Source organism: Gopherus evgoodei, chromosome 1, assembly GCF_007399415.2.
Source record: "Gopherus evgoodei ecotype Sinaloan lineage chromosome 1, rGopEvg1_v1.p, whole genome shotgun sequence".
Taxonomy (NCBI): domain Eukaryota; kingdom Metazoa; phylum Chordata; order Testudines; family Testudinidae; genus Gopherus; species Gopherus evgoodei.
The window spans coordinates 161,356,326-161,371,159 of NC_044322.1; the positions used below are offsets into that span (position 1 = coordinate 161,356,326).

Consider the following 14,834-nt stretch of genomic DNA (forward strand, 5'->3'; position numbering starts at 1 on the left):
TCTGTCAGTCTGTTTCTTCACTTCAGCAGGTGGGTACTGTAGTTGTAAGAATGCCTGAACTAGGAGACAGGCCAGTCCTTGCTTACAGACAGTTTCCCAACCTGAGGCAGGTACTCACCAGCAACCACAGACCACACAATAGGGACACTGACCCACGAACCCATGCTTGCAACAAGGCCCGTTGCCAACTCTGTCCACATATCTATGCAGGGGACACCATCATAGGACCTAATCACATCAGCCACACTATCAGAGGCTCGTTCACCTACACATCTACCAATGTGATATATGCCATCATGTGCCAGCAATATCCCTCTGCCATGTACATTGGCCAAACCGGACAGTCTCTATGTAAAAGAATAAATGGACATAAATGGGACGTCAAGAATTATAACATTCAAAAACCAGTCAGAGAACACTTCAGTCTCCCTGGTCACTCAATTACAGACCTACAAGTCGCAATATTACAACAAAAAAACTTCAAAAAACAGACTCTAATGAGAGACTGGTGAATTGGAATTAATTTTGCAAAATGGACACCATTAAATTAGGCTTGAATAAAGACTGGGAGTGGATGGGTCATTACACAAAGTAAAACTATTTCCCCATGTTTATTCCCTGCCCCCCCCACTGTTCCTCACACCGTTTTGATTATCACTACAACTTTTTTTGTCTCCTGCTAGTAATAGCTCACCTTAAAGGATCACTCTCCTTAAAGTGTGTATGGTAACACCCATTGTTTCATGTTCTCTGTGTGTGTATGTATATATATAATCTTCCTACTGTGTTTTCCACTGCATGCATCCGATGAAGTGGGCTGTAGCCCACAAAAGCTTATGCTGAAATAAATTTTTTAGTCTCTAAGGTGCCACAAGTACTCCTGTTCTTTTTGCGTACAAATTAGTCATTGACCCAGGGATATGAACTTGAGTCTTCCCCCATCAAGTGAGTGCCCTGACCACCAGACTGTAGAGTCAGTATCGGTTACTCTCTCTGGCCCGATGACTATTCAAATATTGATGCAAAGTACAACAGCTTCAAACAGAGACACTGAGAGTGATGTACCCCCTAGCTCAGTGGTTAGGGCACACTCCTGTAATATGGGAGACCCAAGTTAAAATTCCTACTCCACATCAGGCAGGACGGAGGTGGGGATTGAATGTAAGTCTTTCACATCCCAGGTGAGCGCTCTAGCCATTGGGCTGAAGGCTGTAAGGGAGATCCCACTCCCCACACAATTTGTGAACCTATCCCTTCCTTCATTTCCCTTGCTTTTATTTAAAAAATGCCCAGAGACTTAATGTTTTGTTCAACTAACATGAAATTTTTGTCAACCTTTTTGATTTGGTGAATTTTTTTAATATTAGGAAACCAAACTGACTTCAACTGCCAATGAACCAAAAAAGTCAGTTGTTTGCCCAGGTCTAGCTCTGTCGTAAACCCCTCATGGCCACCCAATTTCTAGCTATTGCTCTGGGTGCCACTTCTTTTAATGCCAGTAACGTTCTCTTTTCTTGTAAGGAAGGTGAGTGTTTCTTCTGAGTCTTCTCTATGATTAAACTATTTCTTTTGTCCAGCTTCAATTTTAATAATTTAAGTTTTGTGCATCTTAAATATTAAAGCTGAAGGGATTTTTGTGCAGGGGCTGGGGTGGGGAATGGGAATAGGTAGATTCTTTCAATATAATCCCTATATATTTGTACTCCTCTTAGCCCAAGCACTTAGCCAAAATTCAGGGTCCTGCAGGTTGTTTTCAAAAGGAGGACAAATTGATGCTGGAGTCAGGTATTTCTTTGCTGCAATCTTGTTTATTTACAAAGAATATACACTCAGTCCTGTTTCCCAGAACACAGCAAAAATAGCAGATGACTTCTTGGCTCACAACTGCAAGCCTTTCTCAGTCAGCACTTTAACCCAAAGTAATCTCTCTTAGCTTTTTCTCAAGGTTAAATTACAAGTGCTTCTCTGGCTGTCCGAGGCTTCTTTTCTCTTTCTCTGGGTGCTTCCATGGTGTTTCTTCTCTCTCTCTCTGCAATCAAATCAGTCAGTCCCCTGAACTTACGTTCACTTGTAGTGAAATCCCTCCATGCACATAGTTTAGATCTCTGAGTGACCTTACATGCATGGAGACCTTTTGTTTTGGCTGGTGGCTCCTATTGCTTCACTTGTCTCTAAACAAAAGGGCATATAATTGTTCCCCCATTTAGCCTGAATGGAGGGCAGCTGTTATGCCCACCAGCTTTAACAAGGTTGGACTCGATATATAGGATTAGACCCCATCAATCTATTTGGAAACTAAATTTAGTACAGTATGGGGGCAGCCTACTTAATTAGTGATGTACTACACCAGAGGTGGGCAAACTACGGCCCACAGGCCACATCCGGCCAGCGGGACCATCCTGCCCAGCCCTTGTTCTCCTGGCCTGGGAGGCTAGCTCCTGGCTCCTCCCCCATTGTCCTTCTTCCCCGCATCTACACCGTCGCACGGGCAGTGCTCTGGGCAGCAGGGTTGCGCACTCCTGCAGGGCAGCGCAGCGCAGCGGTGTGGCTGTCTCTGGCCATGTGGCACAGCTGCCAGACATGCTGCTTTGAGCGGCATGGTAAAGGGGATGGGAGTGGGGGGGTTGGATGGGGAACAGGGAGCAGGGGGCAGTTGGATGGGGTCTGGGTTCCGGGGGGCAGTCAGGGGACAGGGAACGGGGGGGTTGGATAAGCATGGGAGTCCCGGGGGACCTCTCAGGGGGCGGAGGTGTGGATAGGGGTCAGGGCAGTCAGGGAGCAGGGTGGGGTTGGATGGGGGTATAGTCCTGGGAGGGTTGGATAAGGGGCTAGGGGTCCCAGGAGGGGGCAGTCAGGGGACGAGGAGCGGGAGAGGGTTGGATGGGTTGAGGAATTCCGAGGGGGGCAGTCACGGGGCAGGAAGTGGGAGGGGTTGGATAGGGGCAGGGGACAGGCTGTTTGGGGAGGCATAGCCTTCCCTACCTGGCCCACAATACAGTTTTGCAACCCCGATGTGGCCCTCGGGACAAAAAGTTTGCCCACCCCTGCACTACACCCTGTACAATCAGTGCTCCAGAATCTACACTTGCTGTCCGAAGGCTTTCTGGTGGAGTTAAGGTTGCTGGGTTTTGACCAATAAAACCCTAAGTGGCTTTAGATCCCTAAATACTTCAGAAACTGCTTCTCATCCTCTGTCAATATCTGCCATAGTTGGTCTGCATAGATGCTCAAACCAGGCCTCCCTAGTTGCTGAAAATCACAAAGGTGATTGCTGGCAGAGTGTTCCTCTCTTCTGGAGTGTGCTCCCACACTTGAAACAAAAGAGCCCCAATCTGCTGAGTGGGCTGCCTGGCTCAGCAGTGCAAGGGAACATCCTGAGAAGGGAGTGCTGTTTGAGGGCTGATATCCACTGAGGGTGAGGTTTTGTTTTATTCTGCACTGTACAGTTTGCTACCCCTTACTTACACTTTGGGGGTTTGCTGCTGGCTTGCCTTTGTTCATGGGACTTATGCTTAACTGTCGGGGTGCTGAAACTTTAAAGATAGGCACACTGTGTGACTGAACCAGTTTAAATAAAGTCAAATATTTGATTGCTGACTAATAAACTAATTTCTAGCTGTGATCTGGAATTTTCTGAAGAAATGGGGTTTAGCTGGAAAATGCCAATTCATTGAATCTGAAGTGTTTCTCAGAAATTTTCTGGGTTTGACAAACTTCTGATGACCCCTGGGAAGGGTTCTGATGGAACCCATACCAGACAAGTGGCTTCCTGCCAGCTTACCTGGTAGACTGCTGTGGTCCCCGGATGTCCAGGGTCTGTGGCTGCAGAGCAGCCTCACTAAGCCATGGAAACCTTTGGAGCCCCAGCTCTAATGGGGCTTCATTTGGGGTTACCAGGCAGCAGGTTCCAGCTCCGAGGCAGGAAACCTAGAAACCCCAGAAGGTCTTAAGGCTTCCAGGCTCTTTTAAGGCTTCTGGGAGCCCTACTGTGGGAATGAGTTTAGGAACTCTGGCTTTCAAACTCTGAGGGTCCTGGCTTAGCTGTGGCTCCAATAGCTCCTATGCTTCCACCTCCCTGTCAGCCGTAATCAACTGATGGGGAGCCGAGAGCCAAGAAGTCCCGGGAGTCAAGCCTGAGCCAGGAGCCTCAGACCATAGGCTCTCAGGAGGTCAATTTTCTTTAGGAATTTTCTGAACAAACTTTTCAATCATGTCTAAACAGCTTTTTGTTCTGAAAGAATTGAAATGTTTTCAGAATTTTGGATTTTCCCACAAAATGGAAATTCTACCTTTTGACCAGCTCTACCATATATGTCCAGTGCTATGCCATGCACCTGATGTTCTACTGCGCCATTGCTTCAAATGCTGCTGCCACATATCTGCTGCAGTGCAGAACAGCACAAAGGGTTTAATTACATCACTTCTCTACTCTACACTGACTTTATTTTATGGTAAAATATGATACCTGGGGCCCTCTTTACCTCTGAACTTGCCCTTGATTCATATGTCTTATGATGTCTAAATAAATATTTGATGCCAGATTGGATTCATCAAAGGGAAAAATGGGAAAATATTTGTGTATTTTTAAAAGTTTTATTAATTTAGGTCTGAATTCTTCCTTACATAATCAAGTGTAAGGATAGGATTTGGCCCTTAATGTATAAAATGAAGGCAACATAAATTAGAATGCTGATAAATAATCACTAATTGAGTAATGTAATATTTTTTCAATAGAGCTAGTATTAGATTTCAATAGCTTTACAAATTTGATGCACACAGAAATTGTACTATTTAAATATTTGTGTATGTATAGTTTGTCATCTATAAATATTGAAATTCAACTATTACTAGAACTGTTGCTTATCTACTTCTGATATTTTGATTGCTGTAATTTCCTTTTACATTCCAATGCTAAATTAGTTGCAGAATGTGTTGTACGACTCCTTACCCAAACTGACAAAGGAGTGTTACTCTCTACACAAACCTGCAATGGTCAAATCTCATGAAATGCAGTTCAAATAATCTGTAGAAGGTTGAATACTTGTCCAAATCTTTCCAGGCTCCCCCTTCAATTTCTTGTTTACTCTCCTTTCTTTTTCATTATTTTACAATGAACCTCAGAACTTTCTCCATCCTTAGAAACATGCTGTGGGCTCACGGCTCTAGGCATCTGTTCCTCCCTCCCTCCCTGCAGTATTTGTGTATAGACTCTAGACCACTCACTTGCCTCTTCATTATTTTACAGTAAAAGGAAATTAAGTCTACAATTCATCTATTGTAGAAGAAACTATGAGAGTTAGAATGGAATTTGAAGAACAAATAGACAAGTACATAAAAACAAAGAAATGCTAGTGTATTCAGTGGAACATGAAAGACAGCATATTTAAAATGGATAAAAGGAAATATACAACTCAGTTAGCCTCAGTTATGTAGCAATGAGTTTCATGGAGTTGGAGAAAAATAGGATTCAAAAAGAGGTTGGACAATATAGGGATAACATGAATATTTGAGTGGTCATAGCAAGAATCAAAAAAAGCAACAAACAGTTGTGGAGGGGATGTATATCCTCACGTTTCAGAGCATAAACCAATAATCAACAAGGGTTAGGGGGAAACTTTCCCTGGGGCAGATTACCCCATAACTGCTCCCTGCAGGGGTTCTTTCATCTTCTCCAAAATATCTGGTACTGATCACTGTTGGAGACAGGATGTTATACTACAACTAGATGGACCTCTTCACTGGCCTGAATCACTATGGTAATTCCTATGTCTAGCTCTCTCTCACAGTTATTATGACACCTCCTGCAGACACTGAGTGACCTCACCTTCCTTTTGCCTTTGATCCCACTGTATAATTAGCAGTTATAGCAGCCCCTATTGTGTCTTGCCTAGTGTGGTGTGAACTCTAGAGCAAGACACACCTGTAGACACCAGCAATATGGATCAAGCAGAAAAATTATTAGACTGGCTGCCTTGTCATAAGACCTTAAAATACAGAGTACATGTAGAGACATTGGACTCATGACTTATTAGAGAGCTGTAGGAAGCGAGTGGCTCTCAGGCAGGGAGACAGGATAATTACTGGACTATACTTATCAAAACGGACAGTTATTAGACCCAGTCTAACCCTGTAAACAGGTTCTGGTTTAGGAGAGAAAGTTAAAGTCCAGTCTGGATTCATATCAACTCCAGGGCCCTGCAACTTGCTCCACATAGGCAGACCGCCTGAAACTCTTCAGTGGATGTTCTTGTGAGTGCTGGGGTCTGCCCACACAGAACAATTTGCAGGAGCAGGGCCTAAATGTGTTTACTTGTATCTATAGCATGTTGTGCTCTGTGCTGGGAAATGTGGATTGACTTCTTCAAATCAGCTTTAGATCCAATTTTTAAAATAAATAAATAAGTTTATTGTTTTCTGAAAATGTATGGGTTCGTTCCAACATCTGTCTGATCTTCTTATCCTCTGCTTGTATTCATAGTCTTTCCTATTTCAAGCTTTCATCTCTTTTTCACCCTTACCCTGACTGCTTTCATCAGTTACCCCCTTCTCCTCTGTCCAGTGCCATGAGTTGTGGTCTCACTGCTGCTCTCCTGACTAAACCCCCATATTTTCTATTTTAATATTTAACAAATTTTAAGGTACAACAACATATAATTATACTTCCCCCCCTTATCTCAGTTTCAGTTAATTTTTGGTACCTCATCTGTTCTGTTGTTCAGCAAATTATTTTTTTCTATGAAGCATAGTAGAAATAGCTCTTTAATGAAAGATATTATCCCATTCTGGATTTTTTTTTCTGCAGTATGCATCCAAACAGCTTGTCCATTGTGCTCAGCAACAAAACATCTGGATCTTCTGTTTGTGTGTACATTATATCTTACAATTACTTTCCAGGGATTCTTTTTGATATGTGCATGTGGCTTCCATTAAGATGAATGTGTAGTAGATGCTACTTTAAAGTAAAGCATTATTCTATAGGCAGATGGATGAAAAGTTAGTCAGGAGTACTGAAAGTTGCTACAGGGGATACCATGCAACTGGAACAGGTGATATTTTCTTAAAGGTGTATTATAACATCTAGTCTGCATCCAGTTCACTTGCATAGCATTTTGATTTAAATTGTGCATGGAAAAGTTAGGCTCTGTGTAAGGCACCAAACTTAATGTCTGATAATCTTCTCTATTTTATGATGCTGACCATTTGGTATATACCTTTTCATCCTAAATCAGAAACCTACTGGTTATACCTGACCGTCTGTTGCAATGCAGCACAGCATATTAAGAGCTAGCGATTGTACAGTATATTTATTACTGTGAGTGTCTCCTCTTTGGAGATGAATATTAAAATATGTTAAACAATATTTCAGTTCTAATTATAGAGAATAGCTCTTATAGTTAAATGAACAATGGTGACTTCCACATCTTTTTTTTTTCATTCTCCATCCTGTTACAATCAGTTTTGTTTCCTACTTTAAAGTGTAGCTATAATTAGAAATCTGACTATATAGAAATGGCACCATCTTGTTCCTGTATGTGTTCAGTTCATATCTGTTTGCTTTGCTAAAAAAAAAAAATAAGACCAAGTTTTGACTATGGCTGAACCAACCGTGAAGGCTCTGTTTCCTGTGTGTTACTCTGAACCAGCACCTGTAATATCTGTTTGCCTGGGCTTGCTGTAAGCCATCCCCTGTCAGTCTGCTAGAAGATTCAGATTCCTAAACCTACAAGATACTTTCAACCTGCCTCCTGAGATTTCCCCAGAAATCCCTCTCCACTTAGCTTGGCTGTCTTTTAGGTGGACAATCTGCTTTTCCTGCTACCTAATGGGTCTAGAGGATCTCTTCCATTGAGGTCTTCTAGGGGTGCCAGACCAATCCTCATCTTTCTTTGTGGGGGTCACCATGAAGGGTCACTTGTTCCAACCCATTATGGTCTTCAAAGAAGTATCACAAAACAACTTATTCCTTCCTTATCACCCACTCCATTAGTCGGCAGGAGAAGTAAGGAAACCCTCCCTCTTACACAGCCAACCACCATAAGATTGAGCAGCAGAAGTAGATAGCACCATATCAAGATTAGCTTTGCAGTTGCTAGGGGGTTCTTTATACCCAACACAAGATAATACATTTTTTCAGATAAAGGCTAGTATTGAACTCTGGCAGATGCCTACTCTGGCCTGATACACAATAGATAACTTTTTAAAACTTGCCAGTTACCCTGGATAACTTTACTTCAATGTTTATAGAATTCAAGCTGTAGTGAAGTGCAAATGCAGATAATAATGCAACCTTACCTATTTGTCTAAGGTAGAACTGGCTAGTTTTTAGGGTAAATACTATATGTATATTAAATGCAAAAATATATAATGCACTGGTATGGTCGTACAGTTAAAAAAATCCCAATTTCTAGAAATGTAGAAGTAAAGCTTTCCACTGCCATGTTCTCAAACACAGAGCAGTAGGGAGATGCTGCTGTATTAGAGGTCTCATACTATGGATGAAACAGAGTGAGGTTCCTTCTGCTTATTTTTGGTTTTCTGGGTAGAAGGTAATGATCTCCTGACTTTTCTTCATAAAAGAACAGGGGGATAACTTCCTGTTCTGGCCAGTATTTACCCTCTCAGTATAACAAGATCTATTGCCCAAGGCCAGGGGGCAGCTATTGCTGAGCAAACTATAGTTGACATGTTAGCCTTAAACAGTCTATCTACTAAACGTATCCAACTCTTTTTACTAGCGCTGGTCAAATAATTTTTTCTACAAATTTGTTACTTTTTAAAAAACTGATTTTTTTTCATTAATTGCTCAGTTCTTCTCATTACATTGTTTGATATACCTCAGAGATGAAAAATACGTAAAAGCAAATTCTATTTATAAATGCTAACAGCTTTTGCCAGACAGCAAATTCTAGTTACTGAAAGTTTCACTGAAGTAGATTACTGCTAGTATTTGACTGGTCTTAGCAAGAATACTGGATCAGCAATGGGAAAGGTGATCTAATTTGCTTCTTTCCAGACTAATGTTAATCTTGCTGGAGAGTAACTCCTTTGCTTTGTGTTTTGAGATCCATAGCTTTTTGGTTGTTTTATTCTGACAAAACACCGAAACAAGTTGTCCTATCCTGTATTAGGATCCAGTTGCTCTAGTTACCTCCATCAACTGTCATAATACTTCAAAATTGATTGTGATTTATGTGTTTAACAAAAAGAAATTACTTAAAGGAGCAGAAAAGTCCTGAGCATCACTATCAGACTATTAAGTTGTAGGACTAAAATTGTGATATGTGCAGTAATATTTTCTTGGCTGTTAAATACCCATTTGTCTGTTTTATCTTGCAGTTTTCAGTGAAGATCTACATGCCAGCCTGTATTTTGTCAATGCATCTTTGCAAGAGGTAGTGTTTGCTAGCACCACAGGGACACTGGTGCCCTGTCCTGCAGCAGGGATCCCTCCTGTGACACTCAGATGGTACCTAGCAACGGGCGAGGAGATCTATGATGTCCCAGGGATCCGCCACGTCCACCCCAATGGCACTCTCCAAATTTTCCCCTTCCCTCCTTCAAGCTTTAATAACTTAATCCATGATAACACTTACTATTGCACAGCTGAAAATCCTTCAGGGAAAATCAGAAGTCAGGATGTTCACATTAAGGCCGGTAAGTATGGTTCTTTACTTCATGACTTCAGGTTGGGCTGGTGGGGGGAGACCATGTGTTTCTGGCTAAAAAGTAGTAGCCATTGTGAACTGGAGCAAAGACTGTGGGTCTAGAAGGCAATCCCTAGAGTTCTTAATTAAATCAACTGAAACAATATTGGCTTAGCCTATTTTTATAAAAGAGAAGTTAAAAGTCTCATCCCAAAGTCCATCAATCAAATGAGTTTCTGAAAGACGCCAAGATTCCCAGCTGAACAGTTAGAGATGGGCCATTCATCAGAATCTATTTACTCTTCAAAGAGTTGGGGATGGGGGAATAGGGACTTGCCCTGCACTGTGTTTTTGGGATGGGGTGAGGCAGGGGCTGGAGAATGGCTAATAGATCCAATTTTTGCATAACAAAATCTTCCCCTTATTTTGCCTGTCTTTAGTTATGATCTGATTTTGTGACTCAGAGATGAACATGTGCATTGAGATATAATAATAAAATGGTATTGTAAATATATAGGAATCGCTTTATGTTTAACTTAAAGTATGCAAAAGATTTATTGTATTGTGGGCGTAGCAGTTTGGCAACTATTTTCTGAGTTGACTGAATAGAAAGGGGTGGCCCCTAAAAAGGGAGAATTTATTTTAAATGTAATTAGACTCAAATCTATTACCACTATTCTGCTAGTGCACAGAACTCTGAAACGTGGTATCTAGACATTTTAATTAATCAAAATTTTAATTAAAAAAAATTCTGGGGACAGATCCTTAGCAGATAGAAATTGTCAAAGAGCACCAGTAACTTCAGTTTACACTAGCTTAATCACCAGTTTACATCAGCATAATTTATACCATCTGAAGATCTGTCCCCTAGAGTATCTGCAGTACAGTAGCTATATTAAAGAAATTGCAAACCATGCACAAATATGGCGCTTTGGGGTTATAGCTCTTCTTAAGATTCTCTGTTTGCAAACAAGGAAAAGCCAGATACTGAAGTGCATTATGCCAGTTAATAGTTTCTGCTTCCTGACTTTTAGTCTTATTAATGCTAAATATGACTTCAAAGACATGAAATGTGATAATTAAAAGATACAAAGAAAAACTGACATCAAGAAATTAATGAAATGCAGTATCCAAAACATACAGTCTACAAAAATGCATTCATTTTCTGTGCAGAATATACTTTTTTTGAGTTTTATTTAATCTGTAGACTAGAGATTTGATCTTTTTAGGGAGAGAAGATGTCATATCAGCTTCCCTGTGTTTGCCAGTGCATCTCAGTCTTTACTTCCTTGCAGTTCTTTCCTTGAGCTTCTTTTAAGTAGAAACTCTAAAGTGTTGGGTGGTTTCCTCATAACATTTTGCATGCTAATGATGCTTAAAGATTCAGATATTAGTTGCTTATTCTTTTGTGGATACACTAATGTGACTGCCTAAAGAAGACTGTATCTTGAAACCTTGTTAACTAAGGCTCTGATCAGGCAATGAGGTTCATGCAGCTCCAAGGACCTATGAAGCAGCTGAAAACGTGCACATACCTCCGTCATACTCCCAATCATGTACCAGTATATAGGTGTATATAAGAAGTAATTAAGAAAATAGGTACTTGAATGTGAAAGCCATTTTCCTGTTCCCTCTGTGGCTCGTGGGATCACCAAGACATCACCTTAGAATCTAAGGATAGTCTATGGCACAAAAGACAGCAATTTTGCTAATAAACATCAATAGCATAACAAAGGAAAGAAGGGAATAACTATAGCCTCTGCAAAGTGTGCCTGCAGCTTCTGCCCAGCCATATTCCACCCTTTCTCCCCACTGTCAAAACAGTTATCCCTCCAGATAAACAGCCCAGCCCATCTGGGCCTGCATACAGGGCTTGGATCACAAATCCCCACTCCTCCTCACCAACAAATATCAAGAGCATTAGAGCTGCCATTGAGCCTAATGCCAAGCTATCTCCATTCATTCTCAGTCCCAGGGATACGCCCAATCCCATAATTCTGGGAGATATATACCCCTCCCTGCAATCCCTACAGAAACTGAACAATATATTTGCAATGTATAGGAACTGGGTGATATCCCTGTAAATAGTTTTGGAGCCCTCTAGTGGGGCTCCCTATTTTTTATTGCAGGAGCCATCAGAACCCTGCCAGAGTAGCAGTATGTACAGATAGCGAGACCTTGTATATTTGTATATAGTTAGTAAACATGGTTATTTGGAACCCAGCTACCAGTGCAGCTGTGCGTATTATGTTATGAAGAGAGGAAAGAGATGACAAAATGTAACTTCTGGCAAAGACTACACAGTCCTCCAAAAGTTCTGACACAAAATGCTGGATCATATGGAATCCTGAACATGATCCTGGCTTGGCCACAGCAGAAAAGAGAACGCAGCGATAAGTCAACATAAAACCTCTCTCTATTTGGTAATTAAATGCAGTCCTGAGGAAAGGACCAACAATTGGCCTAAGCCTTACCCCATAGCAGGTAGAGAGGAACCCTGCTGCAAGCAACATGAAAGCTGGAATGGCTTTTTGCTCCCCGCAGCGCCACATAAAGTGGGTGCAGTGCCCTCCTTCCCAGCCAATCAGAGGATTTCTTAAAGCTAGACATGTGACTAATGGAATAGTCTAACACAAAGCTAGTTCATGATTGGTCAGGAGAAGCAACGAATCCCTGGGATTTCCCAGGATGAATGCCTGGAAGAAAACTTAGCCTGTCCACCGGCTATCCTGTGGATGGTGGAGGTGCTCAAAGGAGATGGTTGAGCTGAAAATGTTTTGGCTTTGCATGTAATGTAGATAAACTCTCTGGGCCAGATCTTTACCGGGAGTAGATGGAGGTAGGTCCATCTTGCTTTGAAGTTATTGTTTTTCCAAGCAACTGTGAAAGCTAGAGACTTTTTTCCCCCATGAAAGATGAGTCTCATGCAATCAAGTGACTCTGATCTGGGGCTTTAAGAAAAACAGCAGAAATCACAAGGCTCATGATAAAATCATGAGGTTCAGCAACATTGTGGATGCATTAAACAAAGAAGTTAGTGCATATACACAAACAAGAACTGTCTCATGCAGTTTGGAACTGAATAATTACTTGTGATCTATCTCAACTCCTTGGATATTGCAAATTCCAAAGATTAAATAGTTTGGTTTGGAAATCTGATGAATGTGTGCCCTCTCCCTTTCCATATGCCAAAATATCAAGGTCCAGATACTGCAAGTCTCGCCAGCAAGGGATTGGGGAGGGATAGCTTAGTGGTTTGACCATTGGACTGTTGAACCCAGGGTTGGGAGCTCAATCCTTGCGGTGGCCTGTAACCAGGCACAACTCACCCCCACGGCACCTCCTGCTGGCTGTCCTGGGAATTAGCTCAACTTCCAGCTCGGAGTGCTCTCTGCAGGCCAGTGATCTGCCTTTCGGCTACTGGCCCTGTGTCCCTCCCTGGACCTCAGTGCCCCTTTTATGCGGGGTTCTGCCCCTTGGCAGTAACCCCTTCCTCTTTCTTAGGGGTTTCCCCACTCTCTATCCCCACTTTGCCTCGGTGTCTTGGCAACTGCCCAGTCATTAGCTAGCCCCACGCCCTGGGGCAGACTGCAGTATTAGCCTCTCATCATCAGCAAAGGGGGTTGGACCTGCTGCCTTGGCCTACCCCTGGGTTGCACCCTGCAACGCCCAGTACCTCTTAGCCTTCTGCTAGGCTGCAGCCTGGGGCTTTCCAGGCAGCAGCAGCTCCTCTGCCTTTCCCCAGCCCTGCTTCACCCAAGGTACCTTATTTGGTTCCCTACAACCAGGCCCTTCTCTCTCTGAATGCAGAGAGAGAGTGTCTGGGCTCCTGGCTTCTCTGCCCTTATATAAGGGCCTGTTGCTCAGTTTGGGGCGTGGCCCCAGCTGCTGCCACTTCCCCAATCAGCCCAGCCTAAAAGGCTGCTTTCTCTAGCCCCAGCCCTTATCCAGGGCTGTTTTAACCCCTTCCAGGCTGGAGCAGAGACCCACTCTGCTACAGGGCCCCTTAGGGATCCGGGGCAAAAATCAGTCCTTGGTCCTGCTAGTGAAGCCAAGGGGCTGGACTCAATGACCTTTCAAGGTCCCTTCCAGTTCTAGGCAATAGGTATATCTCCAATTTTTATTATAAATTAGTTCTGCCTCTGTCAAGTTTCACTGATTTACAGGTGTTTGTGTACATTTGCTTCTTGGAAAAATTGCCCTGGAAGTGGCTTTTTTAATGACATGACAGGTTTTTGTAACTGTACAAGTAGTTCAGAAAAAATGTGAACCATCTTGCACTAGCCCTGTTCATAATATTGTGTCATGATACCTTCTCAAAATAGCCCATGCTCTGCGAGCTATCCCTGGAGCATTAGTGGTAGGAGACAGTTAGCTACATAAAGAAGGAGATCCTTGTGCTTTGCAAGCCTTTCACTGGAGCATGGAAAGAAGATGGTAGCTGGCTTCTTTCACATGCGAAGAGGTATTCTAAGGTTGCTACTGTAAGAGAACATATGCTTCTGACAATCCAGCAAGTCTATGATCAGAGTTAGTGACTTTGCCTCATTATTTATGATCAGGAATATATTTTTAGACTAATGATGCCTTAATACTTAATTTTGATTTATTTTATTTTTAGACCTGTTAACCTTTAAGCTACATAATTGTCTATGCAGATTGTAAAACTTAAAAAAAATGCACTTTCCTGTTCATGAGCTAATGGTTGCACTGTAATTTGAAACCCTTCACTATTTGTATATGCTTAACTTACAGTTTGAATCTGGCCAGACACACTTTTTTTTGAGGAGCAGTTGTAAAGAGGTCGCCATTTTATAAGTCCATGGCTTCTTTATTCCAGAAATATACCTCTAAATACTGAAAAGCAAATACAGCCACATCCACTTAGAGTGAATGTGCTTATACTTAAATTTTGCTCTATGAATTTTTTTGTTTAGTTTTTTGTTTTGTTTTGCAGTGGGAGTAGAGGACGTTTCTATATAATGGTCCCATAGCACTATTGACATGATTACCTTAGGGCACTGAAATTATTCTTATTGGTAATGATGACTAGTAGACCTGCGTGGCCGCATTGCCTCTTGCTCCTTTCATCTCTTTGTATTCACTGAAAGTGGCCTACCCCTTCTCCAACACCTCTTTTGTAGCTGCATTCTTGTAGTGGTCTCTTCTCACACAGCCCGGATATGAAGC

General features: G+C 42.1%; 1 protein-coding gene across 6 annotated transcripts in view; it reads left to right on the top strand.

The window, feature by feature from the left end:
* DSCAM (DS cell adhesion molecule) overlaps positions 1-14,834 on the top strand; it is a 662,018-nt gene that overhangs the window by 91,326 nt on the left and 555,858 nt on the right. For all 6 annotated transcript variants that reach the window (XM_030577471.1, XM_030577483.1, XM_030577488.1 and 3 more), the window contains exon 2: positions 9,337-9,654. In XM_030577471.1, coding sequence (XP_030433331.1) covers positions 9,337-9,654 — 318 coding nt within the window. The remainder of the gene's footprint in view (positions 1-9,336; positions 9,655-14,834) is intronic.